Genomic DNA, 22,811 nt, shown 5'->3' on the forward strand with positions numbered 1-22,811 from the left:
CAGGAGGCAAGTGATCGCGAGCCAGAGAGCCCAAGGCCCACGTGTTTGGTTTTTATATCCAACCTGGCTGCCCAACTCCACCCTCAGGTCCCAGCCACCCTCCCTTTGGTGGTGATGGGATTTGTCTTTCCCAATGTCCTGATGGCTTTAGTCTGGAGTGGGGGTGGGGTCCACAAAGCCTGTATGGGATTAACTCAGGATGTCCTTTCCCCCTAACAGGAGGAGGGGAATGTCCAGCTCCTCTCCTGGAACCGTCAGCCTCTGTCGTCCCTCAGGCGTCAGGGGACGAGCAGGGAAGGGGAGTCAGGGTCCCGGCTGTGTCCAGGTTCTGCCATCACTGGCCTGACGGTCTTTTCACTGATCACCCTCACAGGTATAGTGAGAATGACTGTGAAGGTCTTTCCAGCTCAAGGCCTCACATTTCCCACAGCCCTGACTGTCTGGAGTGTCCCCTCCCTTATTTAGTGTCACTTCTCAGCTGAAAAGGGAAGTGTCTGGTGTCAGCACATGCCCTGCAGGGGACAGTCACCACTTTCAGCCTCAGGTCACCTGGCTGCAGGAAAATGCCTACTGGCCGAGTCTGCCCCAGAGGTGATGGGGGTTGGGGTGGTGGTGGTGAGAGGATCTTGCCTCAGGCTCAGGGAGAAGCCACCATGACTCACTGTCCCTCCAGTAGCTGGATGTGGATCCAGAGTCTCACCAAGGTCATTCTATAAGCCCCTATGCCACTCCCTTTAGCCTGTGTGCAGGGAGCAGCTCTGCGTGGTATTTTCACCAGCCCTGGGAGCAGGACGCAGGCCCCATCACCAGGAATTAGATCCCGGTCCCCTGGGGTGTGGGTATTAGGCTCTGCCTGGCTCCCACAGAATACTCAGATGGAGGTGCTGGCAGCCTTGACTTTTCCTCTGCTCTGTGACCTCATGATGGTCCCCATTGGAGGGAGAGAACAGAGGGCTGAACATGGGGGCTCTCCCTTCCTGCACATCCCTCCTCCCCAGGCCTGGGGGAGCCAGTGCTGCTCTGGGTCTGTCTGGTCACATGTGTCTCCTGGGCACTGGGCTGTGGGGTTGGAGAGGCAGCCCTGCAGGGGTGGGGGAGCTGGGGCTGAGTCTTCTGGCTCAGAAGACTCCAGGCCGCGGGATGGGGACATGGGGTGTTTCCCTGAGCATCATCTGCTTTATCAAGGATAGAAGGTGCCTAGGGGGATTATTGTTGGGAGGATGTGAAATTATGTCTGAAAGGACCTGACCCACAGAATGTGACTGATAAAATATAATTTATTTCATTAGATACATTTAAGAGTCACTAATTTAGAAAATTTATAATCTTCACAAAACTGGAATATTGACTTTAAGTTCTTCTATATTTTTTTAAAGATCTATTTATTTATTTATGCATACAAGAGCTGGGGCACAGGCCAGAGATGCGGGGGTGGGAGGTAGTGAGAGGATTCACCAGAGACAGAGTAGGGAACAGAACAGGTAGACTGACTGAAATACACTGCTGAGGGGAGCAGTGGGCAAGAAGAGGTCTGCTGTGCCATGTGTGTAGCTCCCTGGCCGGCCAGGGATCGAACTTGTGTTGCAGAGACTGCAGATTGCTTCATAGTGCAGTGCTTAACCCCTTGTACCACCAGGGAGGCCCAAGTTCTTCTTCTATTAATTCTCCTTCTAGTTTGACCTTTGTCTCATTTATTATACTTAGAAATGGTCTAGACCTGGTTATTGTCAGGCATTGCTTTGCTCTTTTGCCCGGTGGGAATTCCACATCTTATGGATAGAAAATGCTGGAGAAGATTTCATGCAGACACTGTGCTGAGGAATGTGACAAACCTGCAATTGTCTAATTATCCAGAAGGTTTTTAAAAACTGGATAATCAAAATCCCCAGAAGCAGTGACAAAGCATTTTCTGTAAGACCCGCAACTTATTTCCTGTAGACTCTGAGAACGACTCTTAGGGACGCTCAGGTCTCAGGAGGCTCCTCTCTCCTGGGACTGTGGGGATCCCAGCACTAGGAATCCTCCACAGAGTGGGCAGAGAGGTGCTGACCAACTCCCAGGATCCATCACTTAGGAGGAGGAGAAGCCCCCCCAGGTCATGGCCCAGGTGTGACTCACGCTCTTTAGCTCACCAGGGGCTTCACCTCAGGGTCCTGGTGCTTGTTCTTGCTGCTGAAACTGCTCCCAGATTTTCCTGGTGTTGCTCCTGTCCATGGATGTGGCCTCTAGAAGAAGAAACAGAGGGTTTGTCACCTTGGAGGGAGATTCACTTAAAAGAAGGAGAAGGGGCAGAAACCTGCCTTCAGTGACCTGCCTTTAGCGACCCCATTACAGCAACTTCCTGCTTCCAGCTCATGAAGTTGATAGAACTTTGTTGTCCTTGTGGGATCATTTTGAAAAGCTGTAGAGTGTGAAACAGTAAAGAGCAAGATTAATAAAAATTTCCTTTGTGGGCCTCCCCAGTGGCTCAGCAGGTTGAGCACAGTACTGTGAAGATGTCCACAGCCTCTGCAGCATGGGTTTGATTGCTGGCTGGCCAGGGAGATACCCACATTGGCGCAGCAGACCTCTGCTGACTCGCCTGCTGCTTCCCTCAGCAGTGTTTTTGGTCCGTCTGCCTGTTCTGCTCCCCACTCTGTCTCCGGTGAATTCTCTCACCCTCCTGCACCTCTGAACTGTACCCCAGTTCTTGTATAAATAAGTAAATTAAAAAAAAATCCTTTGTAAGGAAAAATGATATGCGGTCATATCCTGACTCTGCTCCTAATTATGCAATCAATCTTGAACACATCAATTTCTCCAAGTTCAGCGTCATCATAAGTTAAATGATGGGTAATAAATCATGTAAGCATATTGAGGACACAGCTATGGGACTAGAAACTGCACCCCCTTCCACCTAAGGGAAAGAAAGATCAGTAATCTGGTGACTCCTACACACCACCTCTGAGGGTCAGAGGGTCCCCAAACTGAGAGACCCTCCTGTTGCGAGGGGCCCTTGATGAACAGACCCTCCTCCCTGACAAGCTGAGGAAAGAGGATGAGGGAGACAGGAGACCTGGGATCATTGTTGAACTGACAGCAGGACACTAAGGATAGGGCTGAGAGCAGAGCCAACTGGCTTCTTGCTACTGACCCAGAACCAGCCCCCATCAGGGTCATGCTGGCTCAGGACAGTCCTCCCTGGACAGGCTGGTCCCAGTGTCTAGCAGGAGCAACAGGGGACACAGGTTCTGTGTGGGGGCACCCACACTCCTGATTTGCCTTTGGTTTGTTCAGCAAGTCAGTGAATCTCCATTTTGACAAGACTGAGTTAGTTTGCCATTTTACCCAAAAAATGCTTGATGAACATATCAAGGTCACAATTTTTCTAGAATTGACACAATGCTGTTATTTGCCCACACAGCCCACCTCACACAAAGCCCTGTCTCGTCAGGGTGATTTTGTCTTTTTCCTTATCTGTCCAATGATGCTTCCTTCACCCCCAGAAATCTCAAGAGGATCTTGGGGTGTGTGTGACATCTCAGAGCAACCCTGAGTCTCCTCTGTCCTGCAGGTGTTGAAATTGTGATGCTTCTGCTCCTGAGAGTTTTAGGAGGGAAGTTGTTCTGCATCTACAAGTCATTTTCACCCACAGAATCCAGGGCTGACAGAGATGCTGGTGTTTCATGCAGTACTGGGTTGAAAATGCAGGAGTTCATCTTTCCAGAATAGTGTTCAAGCTGATAACAGAGCAAGTCATGAATGATTTGTCCCAAATGTACACAAGACAGTAAAAGACTTTACATATCTGCTAAGACCTAGAATGTTCAGCTTTTACAACACTGGGTGATGTTTATGGTTGAGATCTTTGCAAAACACTCCCAGGAATTACTGGTCCTCCTGGAAATAGAAAAATACCTTTTGGGCCTCCCTGGTGGCACAGGGGTTAAAGATAGCTCTATGAAGTTATCGCCAGCCACTTCAGCACAAGTTCGATCCCCGACCAGCCAGGGAGCAACCCATATGGTACAGCAGACCTCTCCTGTTCCTCTCAGTGCTCTCCTCAGCAGTGATTTCAGATCTGCCTGTTCCACTCCCTATTCTCTCTGGTGAATCCTCTCACCTACCCTGCACCTCTAGCCTGTACCCCACTTCTTGTATGCATAAATAAATGAATCTTTAAAAAAATACCTATTCCTGTGCTGCTCACAGAACCACAAAACTGACCAGAACCCAACGGGGCTGCTGTTCCCTCTTGGGTGGCTCCTGGCGGCATGGACAACACGTGGCCCTCGGTGGGTCTGAGAGTGACTCGGCTGTGACAGGCCTGGCAGAAGCTGTGGCCACAGGAGATGCCCCCTGGCCCCTGTCCCCAGGCAGACGCTGCAGGTCCCCTCTGCCAGGAGGGTCCAGTCGTGGCCCCGAGGTCATGACTGTCCCACAAGGTGGGTGAGGAAGGGGAATAAATGGTGGGAAGAGGAGACACTCAGGGAGGAGGTGACCACACCTGCCCTGGTCAGGCCACAGGAGCCTCCTCCCTGCCCCGCACACTCTCACCCTCTCCAGTCTCTGCTCTCCACGGCGCCCCAGGCCTTTCTCAACATGGACCCTCAACTGCCTTCTCTGCTCCCCACACCAGGCAGGGAGAGCTCACAGGGCCTGGCATCACCTCCACTTTCTCTCCAGCCTCACCTGCCACCAGCACCAGAGCAACATCAGGAGGAATTTTTAAATTTGACTTATCAATAGAAGGGCTGCCTGGGCAGGTAGTGGGCGCCCATCACAAAGAGGACCCAACCCTCACTCTGGATGTTTCCAGGGGATGTGACCCGTTGGGTTCTGGTCAGTTTTGTGGTTCTGTGAGCAGCACAGGAATAGGTATTTTTTTAAAGATTCATTTATTTATGCATACAAGAAGTGGGGTACAGGCTAGAGGTGCAGGGTAGGTGAGAGGATTCACCAGAGAGAACAGGGAGTGGAACAGGCAGATCTGAAATCACTGCTGAGGAGAGCACTGAGAGGAACAGGAGAGGGAGGTGTATTTTTAAGGTATTTTTAAGGTATTTTTAAGGGAACTGTATTTTTAAGGTAACACGCGTTTATATGCTGTCCATGACTTAAAATCAGAGACTCACCTCTTCAGATGCTGGTTCCCTCACCCCTACCACCTCCAATGCTCCAGTCCTCCCCTGTGTTCCTCTGGGCCTTCTTACTCCTTTTTCTCCCCACCCTCAACCCCCTCTGATGCTGCAGTTCTGCAGACAGACTCCCAGGGCAGGTTAGATTTTATCTGTTCCTTTGCTGGATTTCTGTATATTACACATAGGAGTCATGTCATCTGGTATTTGTGGTTCTCCTGATTTATTTCACTTAGCATACTTTCACCCATTTCCATCCAGTTGTTGTAAATTCAAGATTTCATTGTTTTGCACAGCTGAGCAGTATTCCATTGTATATATGCCACAAGAGTTCCACTCATCTCTTTTGTGCACATAGATTGTTTTCATAATTTAGCTATTGTACATATTGTTGCAATGAACACAAGAGTGCACATAGCCCTTGAAATGAGCTTTTGCATTTTTTTGATAAATCCCAACGAGTGGATGCTGGGGCCTCTGGCAGGTCCATGTTTAATATTTTGAGGAAACTCCATACTGTTTCCATAGGGGTGGACCAGACCCCACAATAGTGTATGAAGTTTCCTTTCCCCCACACCTTGCCAACACTTGTTGTCTCTGGTCTTGTTAATATGAGCCCCTCACAGGTGCGAGGTGATGTCTAATTTGGTTCTGATCTGCATCCCCTGATGACGTGTGATGGGAGCATTTTCCATGTGCCTGTGGCCATCTGTAGCTACTTTGGAGAAGTGTCCACTTAGTTCCTCTCCCCATTTTGGATTGGGTTGTTTTCTGGTTGTTGAGTTGTATGTATTATTTGTACATCTTGGATGTATGATATGCAAATATTATCTCCCACCCCACCAGATGTCTTTACATTTAATGACAGTTTCCTTCACTGGGCAGGAACTTGCAGTTTGATGTGTCTCCACTGGTCTATCTTTGCTTCTATTTCCTTGGAGCACAGAAGACATAGAGGGCAGTGAGTCTACTGTGTAGGGCACATTATGGTGTCCACGTAATGGTACATTTGTCTAAAACCCACAGCACAGACACCGCCAAGGGTGACCCCAGTGTGCAGTCACGGGCCATGAGAGATGATGATGAGCAGGTTCTTCATGTGACAGATATGCCACTCTGAGCTTAGCATGTGATTAGGACACTATCCATGAAGTGTTATGCAGTTGAAAGGATTTTAGTAGGATTTAATTTTCAAAGTTATTTGAAAAGCACAGAAGAAAAATTTAAACACAAGAATTATTATTTCACGAGCACAGAAGAAAAATTTAAATGCAAGAATTTACCTAGCTAAATGAATAACACACCCTTCCCACCATAGCCATCCAGTGAGGCAGGTCATCTGCTCAAAACCAGCTAGCAATTTATCATTTCTCTTTCTGGAAAAATATATCTATGCCTATATCTAGTCACTAGGATATACTACCAAATAAGTACAAGAGTTTAAGCACAGAGTGGGAGAAATGATTGCAAATCAAATCATGTATCTGATAAGGAACTTGTACCTAGAATTTATATTATAAATAAAGTGACCCCTCATCACTGCTGGCAGGATACGATGACCCAGTCACAGGGGAGGATCTGACAGTTTCTTTTAAAGCCAAACACAGAAAACCATACAGTCCAGTGAGCACTGTCCCTGCTATTTACCCAACTAATCTGAAAACTTGTATTTGCAAAACAAACAAAACCAAAAACCCTGCATGAAAGTAAATGTTTATAGTAGAACCCCCACTAAGTGTGAGCTGCCCATAGTGACTTGCTTCCAGAATCAACAATAACTAAAGCAGGAAAAATAAAAGTGGATGTGTGTACACTTGATATGCTAATGGAGAACAGCCTCAAATGGAGGCCATTGTGCCTGAGCAGCTCTGCTCACAGGTGTCATCAGCAAAGGAAAATTTGAGAAACTGTCAGCTGGAGGAACTAAGGAGACGTGGTTGGAACTTCATGTGGTGTCCTGGGTGGGATGTGGGAACATGAAAAGAACATTAGGGAGATTAATGGCATCCAAATACAGTGCAGAGTTTAGTGAAAGTGCATCCATATGCTTCCTTAGCTGCTCAATTGCACTGAGGTCACATGAGATGCTAATTTGGAAATGATGTGGGTTATGTAGGAGTTCTACTAGTTTTGCCACTTTTCGGTAAATCTAACAGTATTTTTTAAAATGTTGTTTAAAATTAAATTTTAAATTAAAATAATATTTTAAAAAATAGCCCTCACCAAAGTTATAGGTTGTAGAAGGAAAAATGATGAAACTTTCCAGTTTTCCCAGGTATTGCTTTCAAGAGACTGAGAGAGGGGTTCTGAGGAGAAAAGCTGGAAACCTCACACACATGTCAGGCTCTGGGGTCTCCTCTCCTCTGAGCCCTGCTCCTCTGACTCCTCACAGAGCATCTCACCCCCAGGACGCCGCCCTCCAGCACCCCCAACGCTGCCCACCTCAGCCCCCGCCCCGTCCTGGCGGCACCACCAGAATCCGGAACAGGCGGCAGCGCCCCCGTGTGGCCACAGGGCTGAGCACAGGAGCCCAGAGCTGCCCTTTCTCCTGCTCAGCCAGGCCCTCCCCAGGCTCCCTGGGCCCCCAGTGGCAGGACAGGTCCACTGTCCCATTAGGGGGGGGTCCTCAAATTGACCCCCTGCTGAGTAACTATGGGTACAGGCCTCACGGAAGAGCCAAGTGTCTAGGTCATAGCAGTTACTCTCCCAGTTTTGGGTCCCCAAATTATACAGTTTCCCTCAATCTCTTTGGATGGGAACTTGGACTCCAGAGTCCTGTTATTTGTTCCTGCTTACAGGGAAGTAAGTGCCTCTCCCTGAACATCAGCCCCAAATTCTTCATCCCTAGGGTGAGGGGAGGGGCCAAGTAACAGACTCTCAGGCTCTGTTCTAGACCTTCTGAGTCTTCATGAGAGTCCATGTGACTCCTGTGCTCACTGAAGTGGGGGCTCCCTGGTCTCTGTGCCTTCTCCATGTGGGGTCACACTGTGCAGTCGGCTCTGGGGGGGCATCTGCTTCGACTACTCATCACTGTGGAATCTGGGGTTCAGTTCTGCTCCTTTCTCTTGCTCATTCATCACTTTCTGGGTGACCCTTACACAGTCAAGACTTTGAATATCATTGACATCACATCACCTCCGAGATCTATTTCTTACCTCAGACATTTCACCTGTGCCCCAGACTTGTCTGTCCAACTGCCAACATCATTTTCAACTCTAATGGATTGATTTAACTTTCCTAAATTGAGTACCTGGGATGCCCATATATGGGTCTTCTGGGGTCTTCCCCATGTCACTGAGGCTCCGCCTCTCTGCCTGCACAGTCTGAGACACCGAGTGTCATCCTTGACCCCTTTCTCACAGCCCAGCAGCAGGAAACACTGTAAAGTCCATGTCTACATATGCACAGTCCTGCCACTGCCTATTATTTCCCTGCTCACCCGCAACGAGCCACCAACCTCTCTGTCCTGGGACCTGCACTGGTTTCCTCCATTTCTCTTCCCACCTCTCACCCTTTGATGCTGCACAGGAGCCAGAATGAGGCTACCACAGAGAAGTCCCACAGGTGTGAATCTGTTCAGAAGATCTTGTCACCCCACATCTTACTCACAGAGTCAAGCCCTCGCAGCATCCTCAAGGCCTGCATGATCTGGGTACACACAGATCCCATCTATTGGCTTCTGCTCCAGCCCTTGGTCTCTGTGCTCACGTCAGTCACACAAACACATTCCTGCTCGGGCATCTGCACTGAACGTTGCCCTGTCTGGATTGAACTTCCCTGCACATCACGTCCTTGTGGGCAACATGTCCATCAGACTTTTTCTCAAAGGTCACTTCAGTGAGACCTCCACTGACCACGCTGGGAAGAAAACCATCCTGTCACCTTCCCACAGCCCTTACCCACTTTTTTTTTTAATAATAAATTTTATTTTTATATTCCCCATACAATTGCAACCCCCTTATTTTGACCCCAATCCCTCCCCTCCCGCCCCCTACCCGCCATAGAGTGTCTCTGGTTCATAGTTTTTTGTTGATTTTGATTTTCACTTTCTTATAGTTATTCATTTTCCTGGTCCCTTATATAGGTTTTCTAGATTCCTGCTATGAGTGAGACCATCCGGTATTTTTCTTTTTCTTTCTGGCTTATTTCGCTGAGCATGATCCCTTCCAGCGCCATCCATGTTGCTGCAAACTGCATGTGTTTATCTTTTTTGAATGCTGAGTAATATTCCATGGTATATATGTACCACATCTTCTTGATCCAGTCATCTATTTTTGGACATTTGGGTTGTTTCCAAAGCTTAGCTATTGTAAATAGTGCTGCTATAAACAGAGGGGTGCAGGTGTTCTTTGGAATTGATGTTTCTGTGTCCTTTGGGTAAATACCTAGGAGTGGAATTGCTGGATCATATGGAAGCTCTATGTTTAGTAGGTCCAGAAATCTCCACACAGCTCTCCATAGTGGTTGGACCAGTTTGCACTCCCACCAACAGTGCAGAAGAGTTCCTTTTTCTCCACACCCTCGCCAGCATTTGTTGTTGCTAGTTTTTTTAATATGTGCCATTCTCACTGGTGTGAGATGGTATCTCATGGTAGTTTTGATTTGCATTTCCCTGATTACAAGTGATGTTGAACATTTTTTCATATGTCTGTTGGCCATTTGCATTTCCTCTTCAGAGAAGTTTCTTTTTAGCTCTTCTGCCCATTTTTGGACTGGATTATTTTCTTTGTTGTTGCTGAGTCTCATCAGCTCTTTGCAGATTTTTGTGATCAGTCCTTTATCATTAGTGTTGGGTGCAAAAATGTTCTCCCAGTTGGTGGGGTTTCTCTTTGTTTTTGTTATTGTCTCTTTTGCTGTGCAGAAGCTCTTTAATTTGATGTAGTCCCAGCTGTTTATCTTTGTCTTCACTATCACTGCTTTGGGTGATGTGTCTGTAAAGATGTCTTTGATGTGCAAATCCCGTAGTGTTTCGCCTATATTTCCTTCTATGTATTTTATGGTTTCAGGTCTTATGTCTAGTTCTTTAATCCATTTTGAGTTGATTTTTGTGTATGGTGTGAGGTAGTGGTCAAGCTTCATTCTTTCGCATGTAGCGATCCAGTTTTCCCAGCACCATTTATTAAACAAACTTTCCTTGCTCCAATGCATAGTCTTTGCTCCTTTGTCAAAGATTAGTTGACCATAAATCTGTGGGTTTATTTCTAGATTTTCTATTCCATTCCATTGGTCTGTGTGTCTGTTCTTGTTCCAATACCATGCAGTTTTGATGATTATGGCTTTGTAGTATAGTTTGAAGTCTGGATGTGTGATGCCTCCATTCCCTTCTTTTTTTTTCAGGAGAGCTTTGGCTATTCAGAGTTTTTTGTGATTCCGTATGAATTTCATCAATAATTGTTCTATTTCTTTGAAGAATGACATTGAAATTTTGATTGGAATAGCATTGAATCTGTAGATTGCTTTTGGTAGGATGGCCATTTTGATAATGTTAATTCTTCCAATCCATGAGCAGGGGATGTCTCTCCATTTCTTTGTGTCTTCTTCTATTTCTTTTAACAGTGTTTTATAGTTTTCTTTGTATAGGTCCTTTACCTCTTTTGTTAGATTTATTCCCAAATATTTGATTTTTTTTGTTTTGATAATAAAAGGGATTTTTTTTTATTTCTTCTTCTTCAGATTTATTGTTTGTGTATAGGAAGGCTACTGACTTTTGCATGTTGATTTTGTATCCTGCCACTTTACTGAACTGATTGATGAGTTGAATTAGTTTTTCTGTGGAGTTTTTGGGGTTCTCAATGTATATTATCATATCATCTACAAATAGTGATAGTTTGACTTCTTCTTTTCCTATTTGGATTCCTTGGATGTCTTTCTCTTGTCTTATTGCTCTGGCTAGGACTTCCAGTATTATATTGAAAAGCAGTGGTGAGAGTGGACATCCTTGTCTTGTTCCAGATCTTAATGGAATTGCTTTCAGCTTTTCACCATTGAGAATGATACTGGCTGTTGGCTTGTCATAGATGGCCTTTATAATGTTGAGGTATGTTCCTTGTATCCCAAGAATTTCAAGGGCTTTTATCATGAATGGGTGTTGCACTTTGTCGAAAGCTTTCTCAGCATCTGTTGATATTATCATATGGTTTTTATATTTCTTTTTGTTGATGTGTTGGATAACGTTGATTGATTATCGGATGTTAAACCATCCTTGTGTCCCTGGAATGAATCATACTTGGTCGTAGTGAATTATCTTATGGATACATTGTTGGATTCTGATAGCTAAAATTTTATTGAGGATTTTTGCATCAGTGTTCATTAGGGAGATTGGCCTGTAGTTTTCCTTTTTTGTGTTGTCCTTGTTCGATTTTGGTATTAGTGTAATGTTGGCTTCATAGAACGTGTTTGGTATTGTCCCTTCCTTCTCAATTTTTTGGAAGAGTTTGTGAAGGATAGGCACTAATTCATCTCTGAATGTTTGGTAGAATTCATTTGTAAATCCATCAGGTCCTGGGATTATGTTTTTGGGGAGGTTTTTGATTACCATTTCAATTTCGCTGCTTGTAATTGGTCTGTTTAGGTATTCTATTTCTTCTTTATCTAGCTTTGGGTGATTGTAGAGTTGTAGGAATTTGTCCATCTCCTCTAGATTGTTGAACTTGTTTCCATATAACTGTTCATAGTAGTTACTGATTATTCTTTTGATTTCTGCTGTGTCCGTTGTGATTTCTCCTCTTTCATTGATGATCCTGTTTATTTGTGCTTTCTCCCTTTTTTCCTTTGTGAGCCTGGCTAGGGGTTTGTCTATTTTATTGATTTTTTTCGAAGAACCAGCTCTTGGTTTCATTGATCTTTTGGATTGTTTTTTTTAGTTTTGATTTCATTTATTTCTGCTTTAGTTTTTATTATTTCTTTTCTTCTACTGGTTTTGGGGTTTTTTTGTTGTTCTTTTTCTAGATCTTTGAGCTTCGAGATTAGGTTGTTTCTTTGAGTTCTTTCTTGTTTCTTGATGTGAGCTTCTATTGCTATATATTTTCCTCTTATTACTGCTTTTGCTGCATCCCATACATTTAGGATATTGGTGTCCTCCTTGTCATTCAAATCAAAGAATTTTTTAATTTCTTCTTTGATCTCCTCATTAGTCCAGTGGTCTTCCAGTAGTGTGGTTTTTAATCTCCATGAGGTAGGAAAGTTCCTTGCCTTCTTTTTATGGTTTATTTCTAGTTTGATGCCTTCATGGTCAGAAAAGATGGTTGGTATGATTTCAATCTTGGTGTATCTGTTGATGTTTGTCGTGGGTCCCAGTATGTGATCGATCTTGGAGAATGATCCGTGTGTGCTTGAGAAAAATGTGTACTCCGTTTTTTTGGGGTTTAGTGTTCTATAGATGTCTGTTAAACCCAAATGCTCTAGGTCCTTCTTTAGAGCTTTAGTTTCTTTACTTATTTTTTGTCTTGTTGATCTATCCATTGTTCATAGTGGTGTGTTGAAGTCTCCCACTACATATGTGTCTTCTCTGATGTCTGTTTTCAGAGATGACAACAGTTGTCTGATATATTTTGGTGCTCCTTCGTTTGGTGCGTATATGTTAATGAGTGTTATTTCTTCTTGAAGTATTGTCTCCTTGATCATAATGTAGTGACCATTGGGGTCTCTTTTTATCTTTTTGAGTTTGAAATCTCTTTTATCTGATATAAGTATAGCTGTTCCTGCTTTCTTTTTTGGTCCATTTGCTTGTAGGATTGTTTTCCATCCTATAACTTTGAGTCTATTTTTATCTTTTGTAGCTAAATATGTTTCCTGGAGACAGCAAAAGGTTGGGTTTTTTTCTTAATCCAGGCTGCAACTCTGTGTCCTTTTATTGAAGAGTTTAGTCCATTGACATTTAGAGTTAATATTGATATGTTAGCATCTGTATTTGCCATTGTGTTTGTCTTTCCTTTGATTTTATTTATTTATTCTTTTAATAATTTTTTTTTGGCCTTCTTTCGTTGTTATTTGTCCCTCTGAGGTTCTGGCTTTAGGATTTCTTGTAGTATTTTTTGGAGTGGGGGTTTAGTCGTAATGAAATTCCAGAGTTTCTGTTTGTCTGGGAAGATCCTTATTCTTTCTTAGTAGAGGAAGGAGAGCTTTGCGGGATAGAGTATTCTTGGTTGGCATCTGTTTTCTTGGAGTCTGTTGACTATGTCCCTCCACTCTCTCCTTGCCCATAGTGTTTCTTCAGAGAAGTCTGATGTCAGCCTGATTGGTTTTCCTTTGAATGTTATCTGTTTCTTCCCTCTTGTCAGCTTCATTATTTTTCCCTTGTCCTGGATTCTTGGGAGCTTTACTATTATGTGTCTTACTGTATTTTTCCTTTCGTTGTGGAAGTTTGGTGTTCTTCTTGCTTCTTGTATATCAATTTTCAGCTCCTTCTTCACATTTGGGAAGTTCTCTTCAATTATCTCCTTGAATATTTTCTCTGTTCCTACATATCTCTGCTCTCCTTCTGGTATTCCTATAACTCTTATATTTCCTTTCCTCATGGAGTCAGATAGTTCCCGAAGTCTTTCTTCAGTCTTTTTCCTTCGTACTTCTCTTTCCTTTTCTGTTTTGGTTCTTTTTATTTCTGTGTCTTCAAGAGTACTTATTCGTTCTTCCATTTCATCTATTCTGCTTTCATTGCTTTTCCCAGGTTTCTTTAGTTCCTCCATTAATTCTTTGATCTCCTGTGTTTCTTTTGCTTCCCCCTTTAGGGACTCAATTTCATTCTTCTGATTGTTGATTATTTTTCTCATATCATTGTTTTCCTTTATGAGTTCTGTCACTTTTTTAATCTTGGAAATTTTAAATTCTCTCTCTTGAAGGCTCAGAAGTTCTTCCAAGTTACTGTCGTTGCAATCTGGGGGGTGGTTTTCTTTTTGTGGTGTGCTTTTTTCCTGAGGAGTTGTTAGTTGCGTGTGGTTCTTCTACTCCCTACTGTCTGGTTTCTAATTTGTCGTATGCATTGGGATACTGTGTTGCTGGGACTGGCCAGCATCTTGGGTGAAATTCTCTGCTCCCCTCTGACTCCTCCGGGAGCCATCTGTCAGTTTCAATCAGTCTTTACTGAAGAAAGGTCCCTGTTCTAAAATGCCGATGAGGGGACACACTCCCCTGTGAGCCTGGTCTGCCCCGGTGGTGGGTTCCCACTCCCCCTCTGGGCTTGGACTGCAGGCCAGAAGGGGCTTGGCGTGGGCGAACTTCCCTGCTCCCCTCTGGCTCCTGAGGGAGCTTTCTGCTGGTTTCAGGCAGTCTTTACTGAAGAAATGTCCCTGTTCTAAAATGGCGATGCGGGACGCACTCCCTGCGTGTCCGGTCTCAGGCACACTCTTCTGCGCGCCCGGTCTGCCCCGGCCGTGGGTGCCCGCTCCCTCTGTGGGCTCAGATTGCTGATCGGAAGGGGCCCGGTGTGGGCTAACTCCCCAGCTGGCCACTGGCTCCTCCGGGAGCCTTCTGCCGTTTTCAAGCAGTCTTTTCTGAAGAAAGGTCCCTGTTCTATGGGGTGTTGGTGACTTTTTTTCTGGTCGCTAGGTGGCGCCAGAGATCTCTCCTAATGTCCTTGGGGAGCTGTTTTTTCACCCCGTGGGACAGGGAACAGAGCGGGAATGGTAGGGTAAACCTCAACAGCTTTGGGGTGCTGTGTCTGCCTTGTGCAACACCGTCGTGGAGAACCGACACCCCAATTTTCATGCCCCAAATCTCAGTTCCAAAGCCCTCAGGTCCAGGACGCGGGCTGTAGCCCAGTTCAATGACCGCAGAAATGGCGCCTTTTGCACCCCGCTTCTGTGCCTGGGAGCCTGGTTCCTGATTACTCAGTAAGGGACTTTCACCTCAGTGAGGGCCCCCGCGCGTCTCCCCGCAAGCCTAGGTCGCAGGCGCGGGCACTGGCTGGCCCGGGGCTGTGTGTAGATCTCCGGGAGTCTCTGTTTTTCTCTAATGGCACCTGGAGCAGTTTGCTCACCTCTGCGGCAAATCCTGCAGGGTTCTCTACAGCTCCAGTTCACGGGGTGGGGTGGCTGAAATAGTTCCTTTCCACTCACAGTCCTGCTTGATGCGTAGTTTGTTCTTGTTGGTCGTTTTAGTTTGTTTTTTCCCTCCTTTCTGTTGGTGGGAGAGTGCCGACTTTTTGGGTGGGGGAGGGTAGCAGGGTTCTGCGCTTTCCTCCCTTCTAGCCCTCTTTTATGGCAACTTTCTTCTTCGGGTAGTTTGCTGGAGCCATCCGTTTATCTTCCGTGTCCCAGTTCTCACTGGGACCTGCCGCTTTTCCTCCCTATTAACTTTTTTTAAATGGGAGATCTTACTCGCAGCGTCTCCTCGCCGCCATGTTGATCCGCCCCTCTCTAATGTACATAAAAAATCCCTTACCCACTTCTAACCAGACATGCGGGTTTACTGTCTGATCTGCTGTCACACAGTCCCCAGTCTCCCCTCCCCACTACGACACACTCTCCACAGGCTGCAAGTTGTGCATGTTTTTAGTTTATTGAAGTTTCCTAGTTACATAAGCAGTCAGTCACACATCTGGTGCAACAGATATCAGTTGTGTCATCAGTGAAGAGCACCTCCCTGTTCTAGAGACAGTGTCTTTACTAATGGACACATTACACAGTTCTTTTGAAAAAAGGATCCTAGGGCTTTTTTTTTTTTTTGGTAAGATTTATTTTTGTGTAGAATTGGGGTATAGGTCAGAAGTGTGGAGGTGGGGAGGTGAGAGGATTCACCAGAGACAGAGTGGGGAGCGGATTTACTGAAATACTCTAAGGGGAGCAGCAGGTGAATTAGGAGAACTCTGCTGGGACATATGTGGGTTATTTCCCCAGCTAAGGATTGAACTTGTGGTTTAGAGGTGATAGAACTGAGGCTTACCCCTGGGCCACCAGGGAGGTCTGGGTTCCTAGGCTTATAGGTCCTATTTTTCAGTCAAATATGAAGGTAACTGACTCCATCAACCCATGGGTCTCGATTAGCACCAGCACTAGGGTTACTACATTCAAGGGCAGGGTTACAGGGAGATATTTTAGGGAAAAACATAAATCTATTAGGAACTTCTCTAGATCCATCAAGAAATTGTCAAATCCTCTTCGCTAGTAATATCAAGATTTTTTTTCTTTCAAAAAGAGTTGGAAGGGCCTCCCAGGTGGCGCAGCGGTTGAGCACTGGGTTGCGAAGCTGCTCACAGCCTCTGCAGCGCCGGTTCGATCCCCGGCTGCTCCCCGGCCACCTGAGGAAGGTCCCACATGGCGCGCAGACCTCTCCTGCCGCCCGCTGCTCCCCTCAGCAGTGTACTTCGGTCGGTCTGCCTGCTCTGCTCCCTGCTCTGGCTCTGGTGAATCCTCTCACCCTCCCGCACTTCAGACTGTACCCAGTGCTTGTATAAATAAATAAATAAATAAATCTTTAAAAAAAAAAAAAGAGAGTTGGAAAAGGCGGAACTAATAATCCAGAAAACATTCCTAAAATGAGGCCAAAAATGAGATGAGAAATTCATCTGGAAATTCATCTCACCAGACTCCTGTGGGCAAGGGCCACCCTGGGCCTTGTGGGGACAATGACAGATGCTCCTGCTGCTGTCAGAGATAGGGACTAACAGCACACGAGGCCTGGTCTCTAAACATGAAAATGAACAGGCATAAAGCAAAATAAAAACCAAAGAATCAAAATAAGAGATACAAAGAAATTTGAGGGCAGAAGGCTAGACCCTGAGCTGAGCCTGGATTGACCTGGCCAAACCAGCACTCCCTGCCCAGACATGACAGCACAAGGCCACGTGGGGTCTGAGTCCCTGTGATCATAGGCCCTGCTGGGACAGGTGCTACTGAAGGACAAGGACAAAGGGGCAGAGAGATGACCCCTGAGGAGTGATCATGTCAAAGCCCACGTGCACTGAGCACCGACTGGACACAGGCCCCGTCCCCCCTCAGCTCCTCACAGCCTCTCCCGCCCATACCTGCACAGACTCAGCACAGCAAACACGTGATTCTGGAAGGTTTTCCATTTATTTCATGTCAAATTTTAGGATCATTTTTATTAGCCATCAAATCCATCAGGCAAGTTCACAGAAAGTAATTTCAGAACTCAATTATTATTTCAAGAAGGAAGTAGTTACTATTCTTGAGGAAAACACAAAGACAGGGGTAGACACAGACTAAGCTACCTCTGCTGGAGCAGAACAGAGACACATTGCGGTGCCTTTTGCAGCAAAAGAAACTGGCAGATCTTGAAGTTACAAAGTAAGGGTGAGACGAAATCTGGCATCACTCAGCCCCAACAAGGCAGCTGGCTCACACTGTGAAGAAAAAGGATCATAAAAAAATATAAAGAAACACATAAATGTTGACATTCTCCATAGTCTACCACATCCTCAGAATGTCCTCCTCACAGCTTCCCCATCACCTGGTCCCATCCTCTCTGCCCCAACCCCTCCCACTGCAGGCCTCCAGGGTCTCACCTTTAGCAGCTATGAGAGACACAGAGCCCTGGGAACTGTCACTGCCTGGGGAAGAGCAAAACAGAACCTAGTCAGAGCCACAGAGAGATGAGACGACAGGAGGGACTGTGGTAGGTCACTCCCCCCATGGGCTCCATCTACACTGTCCCCAGGGGCTAAGGGATAAAACCCTGATCCACACTTACCTACAGCTTGAGTGTAGCTTCCTCCTTTACCACCTGTGGGAAGAAACATTATATGAGACCAGAAAGGAGTCAGGCCATTAAGTCCTAAAGGAATCTCCTAGTCCTGGGCCACAGGGAATTTTCCAGAACTGTGACTGGACATTTAGGGCAGGACCAGGATAGATGAAGAAGAGTGGAAATGAGGGGGACTGGACCAACTGCCTCCTGGGGTTTGCCCTCAGCAGGGACCTTCCCTTCTGCCATTTGATGGCAGAATTATCATGGTGAACAACCTGTGATTCATTTTCAAAAATGTTTTAGAAAAGAGGGTTAACAATCAGCTCCAGACTGGGCAACACAGTGTGTGGATGGTACTTCCCATTACCAGACAGGGTAAATTCTATCTGTAGCCTGAAAGTCCCTAGTAGACAAGACCCCCCACTCCCTTCCCTACCTGAGCGCTTCTTCCTCCACATCACAGCTGCAGCCACCGCAGCTCCAGTGAGCACAGCTCCAAGGAGAACCAGGCCAGCAATGATGCCCATGGTGGAGAAGGAGGACTGAGGAGGGGGCTCTGGAGGGGAAGGAAAGGTGAGACTCTGAGCCCCAGGCCCCCATCTGATGCTCTGAAGGTCTCCAGAAGGGCTCCTGATACCCCTGAGAAGCTCTGTGCCTACCCAGCTCCTTACCCCATCTCAGGAATCGGGGCTCCAGCAGGCCCTCATGCTGCACATGGCACGTGTATCTCTGCTCCTCTCCAGAAGGCACCACCACAGCCGCCCACTTCTGGAAGGTTCCGTCCCCCCCAGGCCTGGTCTCCACCAGCTCCGTGTCCTGGGTCAGGTCCTTCCCATCTCGCTGCCAGGTCAGGGTGATGTCCGCAGGGTAGAAGCCAAGGGCCCAGCACCTCAGGGTGACCTTCTGGTCAGAGGTGGGGTGGTGGGTCATGTGTATCTTTGGGGCCTCTGAGGAGAAGGTTGAGAACTTTCACACTCTGGCTTTTTCCCTCATGGACCCTGAAAAAGCCTCCTGTGACCATCCTCAGAATGGACAGGGCAGTGGGTTTAGAAGAGGAAGCACAAAATCTAGAAACCAGCCTGGTCTGGGATAATCTCTTATTCCTTAGAAAGATCTAGAATTAGGGCGACAGCTCTGGATAGGAGGAAACAGTTCTCCAAGGAGGAGAGCACAGATTTTTGGGGACAGACCTAGGCACTCAGAAAAGCAGGAGTCAGATTCCCCGCTCTGTCTCTGGTGAATCCTCTTGTCCCCCACACCTGTGGTCTGTACCCCAGTTCTTGTATGCATAAATAAATAAATCTTATAAAAAAAAGAAAAATGTCCTCCAACCAATAACAAGACCCTGAGAGGAAAACTGATGGTTCCCAAGAGGGTTGCGGGGTCAAAAGGATCCGGTGAAGGGTGATTTCAGGGCTGGTCTCCCCTCAGGCTCAGGAGAGACTGGATTCCTTAACTGTTCTGAAAAAAGTGGGGTCCTCTGGGGAGTCAGGAAACCCAGGGGGCTCCTCCTCCCCGACCAGAGAGGGGGCGATGCTCTGACCCTGACTCCACCCTCCCCGCGATGCCGGCCTGAGCGGGGTTGGGAGACCCGCGGCCCCTCTTACCTGAGCGCTGCAGCGTCTCCTTCCCGCTCTCAAGGTGTCTGCGCAGCGACTCCACACACCTGCCCTCCAGGTAGTTCCTATGTCTCGCTGCCACTCCGCGCGCCTCCCACTTGCGCCGGGTGATCTGAGCGGCCGTGTCCGCCGCGGTCCAGGAGCGCAGGTCCGGGTTAAGGGCGATGTACTCGGCCCCGTCGTAGGCGAACTGATGGTACCCGCGGAGGAGGCGCCCGTCGGGACCCACGTCGCAGCCGTACATCCCCTGGAGGGTGTGAGAGCCTGTCCCCGCCCCGTCACCCCGCGTCACCCCGCGGTCACCCCGCCCGCCCCCGCCGGGAATAAACCGAAACTGACGCGGGAACCTCGCGGGGAACGTCCCGGGGCGCGTCCCGGGTCGAGGGTCCGGCGGGTCCCCCTGCCTCGGGGGACGCTCGGGCCCGAGGTCTGGGGTCCCCGCCCGCCCGCGGGGGTGGGGTCGTGAGCGCCCCGGGCCCGCCCCGCTCACCGGCCGCGCTCTGGTTGTAGTAGCGCAGCGCGGTGCGCAGGTTCGCTCGGAACGCCATTGCCGCGTCTTTGTAGATCCTGGTGTTCCTGTCCCGGTACTCCGGCCCCTCCTGCTCCGCCCAGGGCGTCAACGCTTCCTCCCTCGGATCCGTCGCGTCGCTGTCGAACCGCACGAACTGCGTGTCGTCCACGGAGCCCACGGCCATGAAGCGGGGCTCCCCGGGGCCGGGCCGGGACATCGCAGTGAAGAAATACCTCAGGGAGTGGGAGCCTGGGGGCGGGAGGGAGACCCGGGCTGGGGAGACGGGGCGGCAGGGGTGGGGGCGAGGGGGCTCGCAAGATTGTTAAGGGGCGGCGGAAAAGAAGGGTCGAGACTCATGGGGCAAGAGGAGGGGGGGCTGGGAGGGACAATGTGGGGATCACAGGACACAAAAAGGCCAGCGATGGCGGGGACGCGCCTTTCCCGGGGTCCTGAGCCCCCGCCGGGGTTCCTTTAGTTACCCCCCCTGCTCAGCGGTCTTTTCCCACCGGAGCCCGCACTCACCTGCCCAGGTCTCTGTCAGCACCTGGGCCCAGGAGAGCAGCAGCAGGAGGGTTGGGGGCCTCATGACTGGTGCACTTGGTCTGTGGAGACTCTGAGTCCAGACAGGTCGATAGAGACTTTGTAACTGGAGCCGCGGGGCTGCTGATTGGCTGCTCTGGAGACCTCCAGGTAATGGGGAGTGAGACCTGGGGTGAGTCTCTAGTATCCAGGAAGGAGGACCCGCCCAGGTTGTGAGAAAGAGAAGTGAAACTGTGGGGAGATGGGGAATCCCTAACAGTAACCTTCCCTGCCCCAGACACAGCCCAGCGGGCTGAGAACCTGAGAACCACAGCAGATACCTGGGACTTTGCTGCCCCTCCTCTCCTGCACCACTTTGTCACACTATGGCCCTCAGGCCTGGCCACGGACTGGGGCAGCGATTTTCAAGCTTTTCGTTTCAGGATCTCTGCACAGTTTTACAAATTAGCGAGGACTGGAACATAATTTTAGGAGGTTGTAGCTCTCAGTATTTACTACACTAGGAATAAAAACAATTTAAAGATACTTTTATTTAATTTAGAACAGTATTAATAACCCATTGTATGTTCACAAAGTGTCTTAAAGAAATAGAGGTATTTATGAAAATAATCACGGTAAATAGTGGATCTTTTGCAGCTTGTATTTTTGTAATTGTCTTTCTTCTCTGTCTCATTAGAAGAACGTTGGATTGTCATATTTCTCCTGTGTTTACTCTTTGTTTTGGTTGGTCAATGAAAAACTATACAGTCTCTCTGAAATATGTGAGAATAGCATTTCAAGTACCCTTTCGGTAATTGTGAATAGTCAACTTTGTTTCACTTCAATACATTGAACCACTTGTATAGTGGTGGTTTTTCAAATGTTATTTGCAAAGTGAATGGTGAAACAATATCATTGATTATTTTCTATTCTGTTACATTAATTCTCGATTATTAATGTTGAACTAATACATGCTTTTAAAAAGTGATGCAGTTTTACTGGTTTATATGATCTTTATGGTAATTATTCCAGAATTAAATTTTGAAAATCTTGTATTTTTTTTTTTAAATATTTATTTATTTATTTATACAAGCACTGGGTACAGTCAGAAGCGCGGGAGGGTGAGAGAATTCACCAGAGCCAGAGCAGGATGCAGAGCAGGCAGAAGGACCGAAGTACACTGCTGAGGGGAGCAGCGAGAGGTCTGCGCGCCACGTGGGACCCTCTTCCGGTGGCCGGGGAGCAGCTGGGGATGGAACCGGCGCTGCAGAGGCTGCGTGCAGCTTCGCAACCCAGCGCTCAACCGCTGCGCCACTGTGGGGGGAGGGAGATTACCACAGATTCCAAAAGAGAAGTAAGTGGATAATAGAAGTTGTCAAGTTTAGAGCGATGGGACACAATTTTCCAATACCTAGTTTTTACTTGAAGCTTGCACTTTATCAAGGCAATTAATTACTATCATTTGTCAACTGCCAGTTGATTTTCTTAAAGGGACAGCTCACATTCATTTTCTAGAAAGTGTACAGATTAACCAAATCTAAATACTGATAGTGTTTGTTATTCATCCCTTCAAGTAAAGATAATAGTGCCCCCCCAACAAAAAAAATAGGTCTAAACTCACCTCATACAAAGTAGTTTCCTTGGGACATGGTACTTTGGATTGTAATAGAAGTGATTTTATGTGATCTATGTCATCAGAAACTGGGTTTGCTTTGTGTTCAGATTATTTCTCTCAGGTTTGAGGAGATGCTCCCTGCTTTCCTGAGCTTCTGTGTCCAGGACATCACAGCTATTCACACTGGACAGGGTGGTCTCTGTCCATGTCCCTGCTCCCTCCCTCCTGCTCCCTCCAGTGCAGCCCTTCTTCTCTGGGCTCAGGTGCTGGTTCTAACTGTGGAAGGTTGACAGTCACGGGTCATCACCAAACTTGTGGCCTCATTTCAATACTTTTCTGTTTCTCATTGATTGTTAGCAATAGCTGACAGTGTTTTTTTTTTTTTTTATTACTTTCTAGTCTGAATATGCTTTGTCCCATTTTGTATTTTTTTAAAGATTTTTATTTATTTATTTATACAAGCACTGGGTATAGTCAGAAGCGCGGGAGGGTGAGAGAATGCACCAGAGCCAGATCGGGGAACAGAATAGGCAGAGTGACGAAATACACTGCTGAGGGGAGCAGCAGGCATGGCAGGAGAGGTCCGTGTGCCATATGGGACCCTCGCCTGCAGCCGGGGATCGAACTGGCCCTGCAGAGCCTGCAGGCAGCGCTCAACCACTATGCCACCAGGGGAGGCCCCCCATTTTGTATTTTTATAGTGAACACTATATATATATATATATATATATATATATATATATATATATATATCACATCATAGCCAGAATAAAGCAGGTCTTCCTAAA

At 47.2% G+C, this 22,811-nt stretch overlaps 2 protein-coding genes across 2 annotated transcripts in view; both read right to left on the reverse strand.

The window, feature by feature from the left end:
- Nucleotides 1-22,811, reverse strand: part of LOC311167857 (popy Class I histocompatibility antigen, A-1 alpha chain-like) — a gene marked incomplete at both ends in the record, with an annotated part of 98,468 nt that overhangs the window by 20,569 nt on the left and 55,088 nt on the right. The gene's annotated exons all lie outside the window — the stretch shown is intronic.
- LOC311167648 (class I histocompatibility antigen, Gogo-OKO alpha chain-like) lies at nucleotides 17,411-20,574 on the reverse strand (the record flags this gene model as incomplete). Its single annotated transcript, XM_084228716.1, has 8 exons — nucleotides 20,412-20,574; nucleotides 19,869-20,138; nucleotides 19,367-19,642; nucleotides 18,431-18,706; nucleotides 18,196-18,315; nucleotides 17,763-17,795; nucleotides 17,578-17,622; nucleotides 17,411-17,415 (listed from the first exon to the last, which is right to left on the reverse strand). The coding sequence occupies exons 1-8, from the start codon at nucleotides 20,473-20,475 to the stop codon at nucleotides 17,411-17,413; spliced, it is 1,089 nt and encodes a 362-aa protein (XP_084084842.1). The 5' UTR covers nucleotides 20,476-20,574.

Source organism: Talpa europaea (assembly GCF_964194135.1).
Source record: "Talpa europaea genome assembly, chromosome: 2".
NCBI lineage: Eukaryota > Metazoa > Chordata > Mammalia > Eulipotyphla > Talpidae > Talpa > Talpa europaea.